Source organism: Micromonas commoda, chromosome 10 (genome assembly GCF_000090985.2).
Source record: "Micromonas commoda chromosome 10, complete sequence".
NCBI classification, from domain to species: domain Eukaryota; kingdom Viridiplantae; phylum Chlorophyta; class Mamiellophyceae; order Mamiellales; family Mamiellaceae; genus Micromonas; species Micromonas commoda.
The window spans coordinates 824,096-838,408 of NC_013047.1; the positions used below are offsets into that span (position 1 = coordinate 824,096).

General features: G+C 66.5%; 10 protein-coding genes across 10 annotated transcripts; 4 read left to right on the forward strand and 6 right to left on the reverse strand.

Annotated features, from left to right (window-relative positions):
- Positions 1–184: 184 nt before the first annotated feature.
- MICPUN_62041 (predicted protein) lies at positions 185–3,025 on the reverse strand (the record flags this gene model as incomplete). The annotated part of the gene is made up of 1 exon (XM_002508777.1): positions 185–3,025. One exon carries the CDS (start codon positions 3,023–3,025, stop codon positions 185–187), a length of 2,841 nt encoding a protein of 946 aa, XP_002508823.1.
- A 708-nt stretch (positions 3,026–3,733) lies between these two features.
- On the forward strand, positions 3,734–4,627 carry MICPUN_62042 (predicted protein; the record flags this gene model as incomplete). The annotated part of the gene is made up of 1 exon (XM_002508495.1): positions 3,734–4,627. One exon carries the CDS (start codon positions 3,734–3,736, stop codon positions 4,625–4,627), a length of 894 nt encoding a protein of 297 aa, XP_002508541.1.
- A 129-nt stretch (positions 4,628–4,756) lies between these two features.
- ODP1 (E1 component of the pyruvate dehydrogenase complex) lies at positions 4,757–5,737 on the reverse strand (the record flags this gene model as incomplete). The annotated part of the gene is made up of 1 exon (XM_002508778.1): positions 4,757–5,737. The coding sequence occupies one exon, from the start codon at positions 5,735–5,737 to the stop codon at positions 4,757–4,759; it is 981 nt and encodes a 326-aa protein (XP_002508824.1).
- A 177-nt stretch (positions 5,738–5,914) lies between these two features.
- Positions 5,915–6,208, reverse strand: MICPUN_74622 (predicted protein; the record flags this gene model as incomplete). The annotated part of the gene is made up of 1 exon (XM_002508779.1): positions 5,915–6,208. A coding segment is annotated over one exon (294 nt), but the record flags the coding sequence as incomplete, so codon positions are not given.
- Positions 6,209–6,772: 564 nt separating this feature from the next.
- Positions 6,773–7,234, forward strand: MICPUN_102775 (predicted protein; the record flags this gene model as incomplete). The annotated part of the gene is made up of 1 exon (XM_002508496.1): positions 6,773–7,234. One exon carries the CDS (start codon positions 6,773–6,775, stop codon positions 7,232–7,234), a length of 462 nt encoding a protein of 153 aa, XP_002508542.1.
- A 71-nt stretch (positions 7,235–7,305) lies between these two features.
- Positions 7,306–8,291, reverse strand: MICPUN_62045 (predicted protein). Its single transcript, XM_002508780.1, has 3 exons — positions 7,993–8,291; positions 7,773–7,877; positions 7,306–7,619 (listed from the first exon to the last, which is right to left on the reverse strand). The coding sequence occupies exons 1-3, from the start codon at positions 8,128–8,130 to the stop codon at positions 7,422–7,424; spliced, it is 441 nt and encodes a 146-aa protein (XP_002508826.1). The 5' UTR covers positions 8,131–8,291; the 3' UTR covers positions 7,306–7,421.
- A 94-nt stretch (positions 8,292–8,385) lies between these two features.
- MICPUN_62046 (predicted protein) lies at positions 8,386–9,645 on the forward strand (the record flags this gene model as incomplete). Its single annotated transcript, XM_002508497.1, has 1 exon — positions 8,386–9,645. One exon carries the CDS (start codon positions 8,386–8,388, stop codon positions 9,643–9,645), a length of 1,260 nt encoding a protein of 419 aa, XP_002508543.1.
- Positions 9,646–9,718: 73 nt separating this feature from the next.
- On the reverse strand, positions 9,719–10,801 carry MICPUN_62047 (predicted protein; the record flags this gene model as incomplete). Its single annotated transcript, XM_002508781.1, has 1 exon — positions 9,719–10,801. The coding sequence occupies one exon, from the start codon at positions 10,799–10,801 to the stop codon at positions 9,719–9,721; it is 1,083 nt and encodes a 360-aa protein (XP_002508827.1).
- Positions 10,802–10,922: 121 nt separating this feature from the next.
- MICPUN_109058 (predicted protein) lies at positions 10,923–12,930 on the forward strand. The gene is made up of 3 exons (XM_002508498.1): positions 10,923–10,988; positions 11,147–11,995; positions 12,418–12,930. Exons 1-3 carry the CDS (start codon positions 10,953–10,955, stop codon positions 12,859–12,861), a joined length of 1,329 nt encoding a protein of 442 aa, XP_002508544.1. The 5' UTR covers positions 10,923–10,952; the 3' UTR covers positions 12,862–12,930.
- Positions 12,891–13,912, reverse strand: MICPUN_62050 (predicted protein; the record flags this gene model as incomplete). The annotated part of the gene is made up of 2 exons (XM_002508782.1): positions 12,891–13,738; positions 13,831–13,912. 2 exons carry the CDS (start codon positions 13,910–13,912, stop codon positions 12,972–12,974), a joined length of 849 nt encoding a protein of 282 aa, XP_002508828.1. The 3' UTR covers positions 12,891–12,971.
- Between the last annotated feature and the right edge of the window lie 401 nt (positions 13,913–14,313).

The following is a 14,313-nucleotide window of genomic DNA, read 5'->3' on the forward strand; positions in this document are numbered from 1 at the left end:
GACGCCTCGCGGCGCGCGTGACGAGTCTAGATTTCAAACAGCAAAAACCGGCTTGTCAGCAGGTGCGTGAGCAGGAGAGTAACCTGCTCGCTGCCAGCCGACGTATGCTGGTAAGGTCGGCCAAAAAGTCAAGAAAAAGTTTGTCATATTTGCATCAACTATCATCAATAAGAGTCGCCGGCGCTCACAGCCTTCCCAGGGACTGCTCCGGGGACTTGACGCCGTTGGTGTACGGCGCATCGCCCGACCTGCCGCTGTTACCGCTGCCCGAACGCTTGAACGAGGGCTGGGAGGCGGAGATCGGTCTAACGTCGTCGTCGTCGTCGTCGTATTTTCCGCCGCCGCCCGAGTAAGGCTCGTCATCCTCGGGCTCGTCCTCCCAATCCTCCTCCTCGTCACCGCCGACGGGGGGCTTGACCGCGAGGAGCGCCTCCCACGACGCCTGGCTCAGGTTGTCCACGTTGAGCGCGAGCACGGCCGTGCAGGACATGAACGCGTGCCAGGGAACCATGAGGTGGTTGGGGAGGAACATGTCCTCCTCGCCCGCCTGATACCTCACCCGAATCTCGAGCGTGTGCAGGATAAATGCGCGGTGGAGCGAAGCCTGCGCGCGGGCGATGGACGCCGCCGCCTTCTTCGTCTCCCAGTGACCCTCGCCCTCCGCCAGGTCGTGCGACGCGCGGCCGAGCCTCTGCTTGACCGCCCTGCGAAGGTCGGTGACGAACCTATCCGTGGGCGACAGCAACTCGCGGATCATGCGCCTCGGATCGCCGCTACCCTCGGTCCTTCCACCGCGTGAACCGTGGGCCATCGCCGTGAGCGCCGCGCGCATCAGCCCGAGCACCCTGCGCACGCTCTCCGTCTCGGTCGCGATGCGCTGGTACGGCTCGAGGGGGAACTTGGGCGACCACAGGTGGGGCTCAGCCGCGGCTTGCACGAGCAGGGTGTTGAGCGTCGCGAGCTTATCGCGGAGGTCATCGAGGGCGCCGCCCGCGTCCTTGGCGGCGCGGTCGCGGCACATGATGCAGTCAGTTCCCACGGTGGCGTCGTAGATGACCTCGGCGGCGTGTTCCGCGGCGGCGGTCGCCTCGCTCGCCGCTCGCCTCGCGGCGTCGTGCGCAAACGTCGGCAGGAGGACAACCTCGATGAAGACGAGGATGACGAGGCCGAGTAGGTTCTGCTCGATGCGGAGGTGTGCGTACGCCCTCGCCTCGGAAGTGGACGCGCCGTCGGGGATGCCGAGCGCCACGACGTACGCGGTGAAAGCGGCGACGACGCCAGCGTAGGAGTATTCGGCGTTGAGCCTGAGAAACGTGCACAGAAAGTTAAAGACGGCGAGGAGGATGAGCCTCGCGCCGCCCGCCCAGGACTCGTGCTCGCCCTGAACGCACGACATGATGGTGTACGCGAACATGGCGCCGAAGATGGTGCCCTGCATGCGGAGGAGCGCGGCGTTGAAGGAGCCGCCGACGGCGTGGCTCTCGCGAGTGCCCACCATCGACACGGCGAGCGCCGCCCACGAGCCGTTGTCGCTCACGATCCAGCCGACGATCGCCGCGATCGCGCACGCGGTGGAGAGCTTCATCGCGTACAGCACCTGGTCGGAGTTGGCCCTGAAGTTGCAGTTGAACAGCGCGGAGATCTCGTCGCGGGGATCCACCAGAGGACCCTTGGGCCCCTTCTTGGGCTTAGCCGGCGACGTCTCGGCGAGCGCGCACGTCTGGCACGTGTCGCCCGGGCTCGACGCCCACGTCGGCTCGTGGTGCGCCCGCAGCCTGTCCGCGAGGTTCTGGAACGCGAAGATCCACAGGTGGTTCGCCTGCAGAGCCTTCCTGGCCACCGTCTCCCTCGCGTCACTCGCCGCCTGGCTCGGCGCGTAGTGCCTCTTGCGCTCCTCGGTGATGACGTCGTCGAGCCGAGTGAGGGATTCGCGGAGGTCCGCCGCCACCTGCGAGGAGGTTTGCGTGTCGTCGCGGCGCCTGGGCTTGATGGCGTCGCGCATCGCCTGGACCACGACGTCCTTGACGGCGGCGAGGGAACCCTCGGGATCGCCGTCGAACATGGGCGCCGGTCGGCCCTTCACCCGCTCAGAGTCTTCGCCGCCCTCGAGGAGGTGCCAGCGGTCCACCTGAACCGCGTTCAATCCCTCGAGGGCGAGCTCCATGCCCTTGAGGCTCATGCTCACCTCCGCCAAAACCGGGATGAACTCCTCCGCCTTGCTCTTGTGGCTCTTGCGGTCCTTCTCGGGTTTGGTCACCATGTCGATGCCGATCAGAACCTTGCGCTCCCATCGCGCGTCCCTCGCCGCCTCCTTGAGCTTCGAGAGGTGCGCCTCCGCCTGCGTCAACGCGTTTGTCACCCGGGCGCGGAGCATCTCGCGCTGGGACGGGTCCGATCGCCACGCGTACGCGGTGACGGCGTCGTCGAGCGCCTCCTCGAGAAAATCCACGACTTTGTCCGCCTCCCGCTTGACGGAGCGTATGGCGGACGTCTCCGGGGCGAGGGCGACGATGACGGCGGCGAGGGCGCCGAGCGCGGCGGAGAGCGGGACCCCGAGGGTCTGCCATCGGAAGTCGAGGTTCTCGTAGACGCCCCAGACGCAGATGGTGGACCCGCCAAACGCGAACTTCTGCGCGAGCACGGGGATGCCGCGGGGGTAGAGAACGCCGGCGCCGATGAGGGAGTTGGTGACGATGACCGCCGCGACGGAGTCACCGAGGAGCGCGAGAAACAGCGCGGAGCCGAGGGCGCCCGCGATGGTTCCGTTGATGACGTGCCAGCAGTTCATGTAGGTGCCTCCGCGCGTCTTGGCGGTGCACACGATCGCGACCACCGTGGCGAACACGGGCACGGGCAGCACGTTGTCGTCCCATCCCACGTCCTTGAACAGCGTCTTTTTCAACAGGGAGAGCAGCGACGCGAGGCCCGCGGAGAGGCCCGCGCGGACGGGCCACGGCACGAGCCGCGCGGGAGGGATCGACGTCTTGAACGGGAGCTGCTGCCCGAAGAGGGGCTTGTCCAGCATCTTGGGCGGGAAACCGAGTCGGAGGAGGGGACCGGATTCGCGCGCGAGTCACCCGCGCCCGGGAGTCGCCGGGTTCGGGGTTCGAGATCGGATCGAGGGCGGTCGCGCCTCGTCACAGGAGCGCGCCGGCGTGCTGACGCGCGGACCCGCTGTGCTCGACGGCGCGGAGCCGGTCGGCATTTACCTTCGTAATTCGCTATCCCAGCTGTAACTACCTCCAGCCAATGCGAGTCGAGCATTTTGCAAACCCTGAACAGGGTCTGTTTACTCGTGAAATTCGCTAACAAACCCATACACGGTGGAGGACGAGATTTCTCGAGAGACAGTTATTATTTGCGTGAGGCGAGCACAGGAGGGTCAGTCAGGATTCCCTCCTCGCGGTTCGACGAACATTCTCCTCGCCCACCCCCCGTGCTTGGCAAAAGCCAGGCTGTCGTTCCCGCCTCTGCGGTGACCTTTTTCCGGTAGCACGACTGTCGACGTGTACCGTCAGACCCCGTCCGCGCCTCACACGGCCGGATCGTCGCCATGGAAACCTTGATACAGCGCTCCGGACCCACCAAAGGGTCCGGCAGGTCCGGAAGGTGCGTTTCGACTCGCGCGCCCGTCGTTTCTCCCCAGATCCCCGCGCCCGCCTTCGTGAGAATTCCCGCGAAACGTTTGGAAAAGGGATTCTATTCTCACTCCCCAGACCTTCCCCCCGCTCCGATGACCAGGACGACAAAGAGGGATGCGAGAAAGGACACGAGAAACGCGGTGCTGTTTCCCGTCGATGAGGACGAGGCCGTGGAGACCGGCGCGTCGTTTCTGCCCCCGCGACTCGCGCATCTGAGGGGACCGATCGTCGCCGCGACCCCTCGTCCAGATCTGAACGGAAGGGGCGACGACGCCACGATGCCGGTCAACGTTTTCGCCCCGGGCACCCCCGGGTCCTCCGTCGCGGTTCCCCCAGGCGTGACTCCGACGGTACACGCTGGCCACGGGCGCGTGCTGATGGGTCCGTGGAACGGCGAGTTCCACCGCGCGGGTTCCGGTCCTTCGTCCCCTTCCGCGGGTCGCCCCGCAGCCTCGGATCGTCTCGATCTTGTCGCCGACGATTCTCTGCGCGAGAACCTCTCCGACCTGCCGTTCGCCGGGCCCGAGGACATGGACATGGACGAGGAGTCCGTGCTGCGGGAGCAGTGGATGGAGGACGCGATGACGGGCCGCGGCGTCGCTCCGTCGGATGACGCCGCCGGGCAAAGGTTCTCGAGCGACGGACGGGACGACGACGACGCGATTAGCGAGGCGGGAACGGGGCTGGAGGCGAGGCTGGAGTCGGGGCGCGGTCGCGGGCGGGCGGGGCGCGGGCGGGCGGCGAGCGCGCCCGCCGCCGTCGCGCGACGCGTGGGCGCCGCGCGCATCGCCGCGCGACGCCGCTTGCCGCAGGCGATCCAGAGGAGAGCGAAGGAGTCTCTGGCGATCGCGCGCAAGGAATCCAGTCGACGCGCGGGCGACGGACCGGGTTTCTTCCACCTGAACGGCGCGATGAGGCGAAACAACGGGCCGAGGAACACCGCGGGCGTGCGGTGCATGCAGCCGCGTTCCGGGGCGTTCGGCTGAAGGAACGCGAGGGCGATGTAAACCAAGATTAAGGGTGTAAAACGAGACGCGGGCTGTAACGTAAAAATGGTAAAAAAGATAAATGGTGAATTACAAAATCAACTCGACAGAGGCGCTCGCCCCTCTCTTTTACTTGTAGCACACGCGCTTGGCCACGCGCACGATGTCCTCGACCTGGGGGAGCGCCGCCTTCTCGAGGTTCGCGGCGTAGGGCATGGGCACGTCGACGCCGGTGATGCGCTCGACGGGCGCGTCGAGGTGGTCGAAGGCGTCCTCCATGACCATGGTGGCAATCTCCGCGCCGACGCCAGCCTGGGGCCAGCCCTCCTCGACGACGACGATGCGGTTGGTCTTGCGGACGCTCGCGGCGATGGCGTCCCTGTCCAGCGGGCGCAGGGACCTGAGGTTGATCACCTCGGCCTCGATACCCTCCTTCGCGAGCTCATCCGCCGCCTTCTTGCAGAAGCCGACCATCTTGCTGAAGCTCACCAGCGTGACGTCCGTGCCGGGCCTCATGACGAGAGCCTTGCCGATGGGCGCCACGTAGTCGGTGGCAAGTGCCTCTTTACTCACCGGGAACGACTCGCCGTACATCAGCTCGTTCTCGAGGAAGACGACGGGGTCCGGGTCTCGAATCGCGGCTTTGAGTAACCCGCGGGCGTCCTCGGCGTCGTAAGGCGCGAGCACCTTGAGGCCCGGGATGGACATGTACCAGGCGGCGAAGCACTGGGAGTGCTGGGCGCCGACGCCCGCCGCGGCGCCGTTGGGCCCGCGGAACACGATCGGCTGGGAGATGGTGCCCGCGGACATGTACAGCGTCTTAGCCGCGGTGTTGACGATGTGGTCGATGGCCTGCATCGAAAAGTTAAACGTCATAAACTCGACGACCGGCTTGAGGCCCATCATCGCGGCGCCGCACGCCAGGCCGGTGAAACCCGCCTCGGTGATGGGCGTGTCCCTCACGCGGTCGGCGCCGAAGCGCTGCAATAGGCCCTTCGTGATCTTGTACGCGCCCTGGTAGTCGCCGACCTCCTCGCCCATGATGAAGACCTTCTCGTCGCGTTCCATCTCCTCAGCCAGGGCGCTGTTGAGCGCGTCGCGCACGGTCATGACGGGCGAGTCGGCGTCCAGCACGGGCGCCAACGCCGCGGCACCGTCCTCGAGGGGCTTGCTCGCCAGCCCCGTGGTGAGCGGCACGCTTCGTTCGCCGATGGGTCGGTAGTCGGGTCGCTCGAGCACGGCTCTGGCGGGCGCCGCGTCGGCGGCGGCGGCGGCGCCGGGCGGGGCGTCTGCGCTCGCTTCGGGAACGTAGTCCTTGAACGCGGCGATGTCGGCCTGTTCCTCGCACAGCACCGCCACGGGCTTGCCCACCGGGATGTCCTCGGTGCCCTCCGGCACGATGATCTTCGCCATCCAACCCTCCTCCATCGACTCCATCTCCATCGTGGCCTTGTCAGTCTGAATCTCGGCGAGGATGTCGCCCGTCGCGACGAACTCGCCCTCCTTCTTCTTCCAACCGGCGATGCCGCCGTGGGTCATCGTCGGTGAAAGGGACGGAAAGGGCACGACCTGGTGGGGGGGAACTGCGGAGGTGAGGGAGTGGGAGGGGCGGGGTCAGAGATCCGCGACTTTTGGAATCTTTTTCGCGCGCGAAAGGATTTGAGGTTTTCCGGGCTGGGGCACGCACGATCGGCGTTGGCGGCGAAGCCGCGGGTGCCGTTGGGGTTGGCCGTGTCGCGCGACGCGGTAAAGAGCAGCCTGCGAGGAAGTTCAGGGGGTGAGCGCGGGTCAGTCGGCGGGCGGACACGGGGTTTTCGGGGATGACGCTTCGAGCAATCTTCTCCGTATACGCACCGGTGGATGTGCTGGCCGCCGGCGAAGGCGTTGTTACCGCCGCTCGCGTTCGCCGCGCGCGACGAGCGCGCGTACGCGTCACCGATCACCGCCAGGCCGCGGCGAAGAGCCGATCTCGACGCCATGGTGAGAGGAGGGTTGGAGAGCGCCTGACGCGCGCTGCACCGCTCCGGATCGCCCCGCGCTTGAACTAGTGGCCCTCCATCCAGTCGTCCTCCCAAAATATCTCGTGGCCCTCGGTCGTCCCGGGTTTCCCCTGCACAACCCCAACGCGCTCGCCTAGTCACCGCCATGGCCGAGAGCGGCGTCGACGCGTTGTCGGAGGGCCTTCAGCGAGTCATCGCACCCGCCGTCAGGGAGTGCGACGCCGCCGCGTCGTCGTGCGCCACCGCGCAGGCGGACCTCACCGCGCACGTCGACCGCCTGGCGCACGAGCTCGAGGTGCTCCTCGCGGCGATGCCCGCGGAGGCGTCCGAGGGACACGCCGAACGGGTTCGGCGGGTGCGCGCCAGGGTCGAGGCGCTGGGGATCCGGATGGCGGACGTGGAGGGGAGGATGACGCGGCTGCACCGAGCCGCGGCGGGGCTGAGGCGCGCGGACATCGCCAAGCTGCTCTTCAGGAACGGAGACGACCTCGAACTCGACGACGACGACGCGGAGCTTCCGCCGCGGGAGGAGCTGTACCGCGCGGGTGCCGTCGACGACGCGGGGGACGAGCACGGGGACGAACCCGAGGCGAAGGAGGCGACGTAGCATTAGCATCCGTGGGACGAAGGACGACGACGTAGCAGCTGTAGAAAGGACTCGCGACGTGAGCGTTTAGTGAGACCGGGTGACTCTCTCGCGTTTGATTCCAAGACACACGCGACCGCCCGCGACTGATGAGAAACCTGACTAGTGATACACGGACGGGCCCAACCGCGAGACGGGGCGCCTTTCGTCAACGCTTAGACCCCGGTCCGTACCCCGGCTTCTTGTTCAGCCCGAGCCTGTTCTCCATGACGCCGTGCAGGTCGCCCCTCGGCGCCTCCGGCCGCTCGTCGGGCCTGTCCAGGTACGACTCGAAACCGAACCTGTCCACGTCGCCGGTCATGATCTCGAGGCCGAGCCTGGACGAGGGAAGGCCGGGAAGCCGTCTCTGCCTGTTGCGACGAGGGAAAGCGACGGCGCGAAGGGGCGGAGGTCAGGGAGCGGGACGAAAGGGCGCGGGTGGAAAAACCGCGCAAACTTTTTGGTCGTTGGCGGGCCGGGGCGGGCGAGATCTGGGCCAGGGACCGGAGGGTTGGGGGACGCACTTGGAGAGGATCTGGCACTCGATGTCCATCTTGGCGGGCATGGCGATCCCGTAGGTGTTCGCCAGCATGGCATGCTTCGCCCTGAGGGTATCGGTGGGACCCTGGTGAGGAGGGGGAGGGGAGGGACGCGCGGGGTCAGCTTTAGGGTAAACACGGGGCGGGTCGAGATCCACGAGTGGGTCGGACTCGGGCACCGATCGCGGACGGGGCACGCACGTTGTCCTGGATGAGCTGCACCGGGTGCTTGCCCAGATGCGTCACCGCCGCCTTGGCGCCCGGAAGACCGTTCCTCATGATGTCGTACGGCTCCCTCATCACGGGCATCTCGTCCGCGGGCATCGTCCCAGAAGCCATCTCGATCTCTGCGTGCACCTATGCACTGCCGCGCTTCGCCTTCGCTCCTCGAGGCTCTCTTTCGCCCGCACGACGTCGGCTCGACGCGAACCTTGCGCCTCCCTAGACCGGTAACGCGACGATGCTCGCGCGGATATCGGTCGCGCGATGAGATGCGCGCGGTGGTGTGACTCGGAGGCTCACCCACCTCGAGGATTGGTTCAAAACGGAGCGAGGCTCCGAGAGGCGAGTCACACGATTTGTCGCTGGGTAGCCATGGCTGGTGTCTACCGCGAGGAGCGTCGGAGGCTTCCGCGACCGGGCGATGACCTCCCCGAGACGCTGTGGGCGGACGCCACCGTGCTGGTTCCACTGATACGCGAGCAGGCGCGCGGCGATCGCTTCTACGGCAACTTCATGCGGTCGCTCGCGCCCGCCGTCGAGAAGGAGGCTAGGGGCACGGCGGTGACGCGCGAGCTGGCGGGGTCCAGGGGCGCGGGCAAGTACGTGGCACACCTGATGGGCGGCCGGGTAAGGCAGCTCGACGGCTCCGCCGCGGGATCCGACAGCGAAGAATCGGAAGACGAGGAGGAGGATGAGGAGGAGTACGACGACACGCCCAGAGCCAGGCGTTCGGAGGGCGGCGGGGGATTCGAGGACGCCGAGACGACCGCGCGTAAACGGGCCCGGAGGGTGAACGTGATGTCGGGCCTCGCGCCGGGAGGTAAGCGCATGCCCTCGTACTCCGAGCACGAGGAGCAGCTCATGTACCGGGGACGCGCCATGGGCCTCTCGTGGGATGACGTCGGCACGATCCTGCCCCGACGCACGAAGCGCTCGATCTCCAAGTTTTACTACGGCACGCTGAAGAAGAAGATGGGCGGGGACCCGAGTGCCGTGCCCAACTTTCACGACGCGGAGAGGCGCGCGATGAGAACCGCGTGCGGCGAGGCGCAGGCGCGAGGCGAGGACCTGGACTACGCGCTCGTGGCGGAGGCGGCGAACGAGGCGAGGCGAGAGCTCGTCGACGAACCCGGTCTCGCGAATTGTGCGCCGAGAAACGCGGTAGACGCCGAGATCTTCTGCAGGCTGCACATGGGGGTGAAACACGACGGGGACGGGGACGGGGACGGGGACGGGGACGGGGACGACGACGAGATGGAGGATGAGGACGCGGGAGACGACGACGTGCGAGGAAAGACGCATTACGGAAGAGGCGTGGGCAGAGCCGCGGGTCTGTGGCAGGATTGGGAGCAGGAGGCCATCTACCGCATGCGCCGGACGGGTCAGGCGTGGGAGGACATCAACACCGCGGTGCCCGAGCGGACGCTGCCGGCGATCAAGAAGTTGTGGTACACGAAACTCTGTAAGAAGTCGCCGGAGGAGATGGGGCTGCCCGCGGATTTGCCAAACGCGGAGGAGGACGCTAAGAAGAAGGATGTTGAAGACGAGGAGGAGGAGGACGACGAGGAGGGTGATGAGGGTGACGACGACGACGACGACGACGACGACGTCCCCCTGACGTCTCTGCTCTGACAGCCCCGCGGGTCGTCGGCGTCGTAAGAGTAGCGCGTTTCGTTAAAAGTTCGCCGGACTTCGCACTCGCTCATCACAGGATTCCCGGTATCATCGCCCACCTGCCCTTGGGATAGTCCGGCATGTGACGCAGGTACCACTCGTGGTTTCGTCTCGCCGCGATTGACAGGTTGCCCGCCACCGACGCGAGCATCGGCGCCGTCCGCGCGAGCGCCGCCGCCGGCCCGAATCCGGCTGCGCCCGTCGCGATCCCCCCCGCGCCGAGCCCCGACCCGCACGCCACCGCGCAGATCCCAACGTACAGTAACACCTCCGCGGCGTAGTGAGGGCACGATACCGACTCGAACCAACCCCCGCGGGGCACGCCGTACTCCTTCGCGGCGCCCGTTCGCTCCTTCTTCTCGACGTTTTCTCGCTTCTTTTCCCCGCCGCGGAGCTTGGCGAGCGCGACGTGGTACCTGTGCTGGTGCGCGTTACCCACCCCCCACGCGTACACGCCGCCCATGACGCAGAAGCCGCTCATCAGCGCGCCCACGCCGGACCTCCCGCTTGCGGTGAACGCGAACTTGAGGACGTGCCGGATACCATCCGCCGCCGCCGCGAGCTTCGTCCCGTCGACGGGCTCGAGCAGGTACGCGATCGACCCGCGGCGCCACGCGTCGGTGACGGATCCCACGACGGCGGCCGCCGCGAGCGGGTGCGCCAGGGTGAGGGGGACGCAGATGTAGTAGACGACGCCGATCAGGTACCCCACGACGTGCATGCGCCCGCCCGGTCTGTGGATGGACACAAAGGCGGACTCGTACAGGCGCCTCGTGACGTGCGCCTGGAAGAGCGTCGACGCGAGCGCCGCGCCCACCACCGACGGGTCAGAGCCCGCCCACGCGCACTCGATCAGCGAATGAAACAGCGCGACCGCGTTCCACAGCACGCCGACGACGTAGAAGTGGGTGAACCAGCCGTGCGGCACGGTGACCTGCCACCACGGTCGTCGTCTCTTCCCGGCCGGATCGTCGCCCTCGTCATCCTTGCCGCGCTTGGCGACCGCTCGGAGGAAGCCGGAGAGGCCGGGGACGAGGTTCAGGTCCGCGACGACGCTGAGGCCGAAGAAGATCAGCCAGAAGCTGTTGACGAAGCGCGATGCTTGGATCAACATGCTCGCGGTTGTGGCGACGGCAGCCTCGGACCTGCCGAGGTAACAACACAAAGGAATCGTGCAGTCAAACAGAAGAGGACAGCTTTTTTGAAAATCAGCTGACATCGAGCACTATTCGACGCGCCAGGTACACGTATCGGTCGCACGAACCATGTCTTACTTCAACAACGAGAACGCGATGCCCCAGGTAACACTCCGCGCCGTCATCCCTCGGCTTCTTCGCCTCGAACCCCGTCCCGGAACGACACTCGTCCGGCGGTCCTAATCTCGTTCCCCTCGAATCAACGGCTTTAGCAATCCCGCGACGCGCTGACCGCCCCGCGCATCCCCACACCCGTCTCGCAGTCGTCCAACGCCTTCGCCAACGGCTCGGACCAGAACTGCGGTAACGTCATCACCGACCGCCCCACCACCCGCCTCCACGCGCCCCCCGGCGGCCACAGCAGCATCTGCTTCGGCGCCGCGCCCGAGGATCGCGTCAGATCCACCGTCGCCACCGCCCAGGACAAGGCGACCAACTCGCCCTCCGCGGTGCAGTCCCAGGTGTTCGGCGCGCCCTCTGCCGCGCGCTCCAACTCCTCCAACGCCTTCGCCAACGGTGCGGACCAAAACTGCGGCAACTTCATCACCGACAGGCCCACCACCAGGCTCCACGCGCCCCCGGGGGGCCAGTCGCAGATCTCGTTCGGCGGCGGAGACTTTGACGCCCCCGCGGTGCGACGCCCGGACACCGCCGCCTTCGCCGCCAAGGAGCGCGAGCAGGCGGGCAGCGACATCTTCGGCGCCGGGCCCGCGCCCGTCGCCGCGGCGCCCGAGGTTTGGTCCGCCGAGGAGGAGGTTCCGCCCCCGGCGACTGTCCAGGCGACAAACGAGGACATCAAGGCGATGATGCACCAGGAGCTTCGCGAGCTGTGCCGCGCGCACGGCCTCTCGCCCGCGGGCGCGAAGAACACCCTCGTCGAGCGCGTCTGCGAGGCGATGGTGACGGGTCAGATTAAGGTGATGGTGGCCAACAGGGGCGTCTCCGGCGTGGCCACCGTGGGTAACAACTACAACCGCGAGCAGGGCCAAAACGTGGGCAACTTTCTCACCGGGCGCAACTCCTCCAGGGTCCTCGCGCCCCCCGGCGGAGGCTCCAGCTTCTCCCTCGGCGGCTACGGCTCCGAGCCCGCCCCGGCATCTCACAAGAACGTGGTAGGTTTCATGCGCTAAACGCTTTCCCGGGCCGCACACGACACGCAACGTTTTTGGAACCATCGCTTGCTTTGGACGGGGAACACGAAAACCGAATACGTAACAGTACCAGAACCGCGTCGAGGGGGGTCAGTTTTTTTCATTCTACGAGGGATTGGGTCACGCTGGGAAACTCCGATTTGTTGTGTTCCTAAACGGGTCGTATCGCGTTGTTGGGGTCGTTCCGGGTCGTCTCACCTAGAAGGGCTAGGGAGCGAAAACCAGACGTTTTTTTGTATTACCTAAACCCAAACCGCACAACGCGCTGACTGAACAAGTCACACGACGGCCGCGACTGCGACATCGCAGCGGCCGTTTAGTCAGCCTCCGTCATTCTCATTCGTGTACTCATCATCATCACCCTAAACCCGCCGCGAAAACAGTCCCAGGCGAAGCACCACGAGATCATCGGCAACGACATCTTCAGCGACGGCCACGCGGCTTCCTCCCGCGCGCTCAGCGACGCCAAGATCGCCCAGCTCCAGGGTCACGACGTGTTCAGCGATAGCCCCAACGCGTTCGTCCCGGGCAAGCAGGTGAGTCACGCCAAGCTGCAGAGAGATTACCGGGGCAGCGACGTCTTCTCGGACGTCGCCGAGCCTCGCAGGCCGGGCACGGCGCTGTCCACGGCCAAGGCGAACGACATGAGGGGCCAGGATATCTTCTCCGATGGGCCCGCTCGGGAGAAGGGGGAGGTGTCGGAGGCGAGGGCCGCGGCGGTGGCGGCGATGAGCGGCAGCGACGTGTTCAGCGACGGGCGGGACGCGAGCAGGAGGAGCGTGCAGGTGTCCAAGCCGCCGGGCGGGGGCAGCTCAATCGTCTTCTGAGCATCGAGACGGAGTGTGGGGGGGCAGGATTCGATACATAGATGTTTAATAATTTACACGGACGCATCGCACGCCGACGACACGCGCGCGCTCGCCCGGCGGGAGCTTCGCTAATCCTCGATGCCGGCGCGGCGGGGCGAGTTTTGGGTCCTCCGGTGCACGTAAACCGTGGACATACCCCAGCTCTGCCGCCGTTCCGTCGCCTCGAGCAGCTCCCAGCACGCGCCCTCGTGCCCGCAATCGGCAAACCCCCGCCTCAGGGTGACGACGAGCGCCCCGGGCGACAAAACTTCCGCCGCCCTCGCCTCCGTTTTCTCGAACAGCTCGTCGGAAAAGATGGCACTGTTCACCAACACGACGTTCGCGCCCCTCCACTCCACGCCGTGAAGAAAGTCCCCGCGGTGCAGCTCCACGCGCGGCGGCTCCGCGCCGAGCACAGGCGCCAGCTCCGCGTCGTACAGAGCCCCGAGTTCGCCCGCGAGCTCGTGCAGCCCGCCAAGTTTCTCCACGCCGACGCATCTGGCGAGGTCCGGGCGCAGACACGCGGCGGCGAAGAGCGGCCTGCCCACGCCGCTCCCGAGGTCCGCGACGACCGCGCGGGGGGGTATCTGATCCGAATACTTGCGGAAGAGCGCCGCCAGGGACATGAAGCCGAACTCCCCGTACACGAGGTCCCTCACGTGTTCCGACGATGAGCCGTCGTCGCGGCCCTTGGAAGGGGTGAAGATCTCGTCCCTGCACCTTTCGCGGATGAGGGACCCGGGGTGGTCGCGAAACAGGCGCTCGCACGCATCCAGCGCGTCCCTGGCGTCCCACGATCGCGATGCGCTCGGTGGAGAAGACTTCGCGGCGTCGATACGTGCGGCGATGGCGTCGGCTGCGTGGAAACGGGAGGGTCAGTCGTGGGAGGCGAGAAAGCGCGCGCTAAAACCAGCATGCCCTGGAGGGAACGGGGGGCTCGGGGCGCACCTCTCTTCGCGTCAGCCTTCGCGCGAGCCGCTCGAACCTCCTCGGGTGATGGATCGTGCGACTCGGACGTCTCGAGGGACATCCCGTCCCCCGTCGAGGCACGCGTCGCCCGAAGGGACGCGCCCGAACCGGATGCGAAGCTCCCTGGACTCCTGGTCCAAAAAAGTGGACAAGTCGGTGACTTGGTGACTGGAGATTTCGTATTTCGTATTTTGTCCTCGCATGAGCAAACAGTACGATGGACATCTCCCCGTTAACACCAAATATGAAATCGGAGATGCAGACTGGTTCACAGTGCAGTCTCTCGGTGAGTGGCCAAAGCGCTTCAGGTTTTGACACGTAGGGTTTTTTGGACGAGGAAACGTTGCGAGAAAACCGCGCCTCGCACCCCCCGGACGCTCCACAATCGACGCGCGCACGCGAGTCGAGACGTTCGTCAAACTCGGAGCGACCCGCACCGACGCGAAGCCCCGTGCGCAGTTC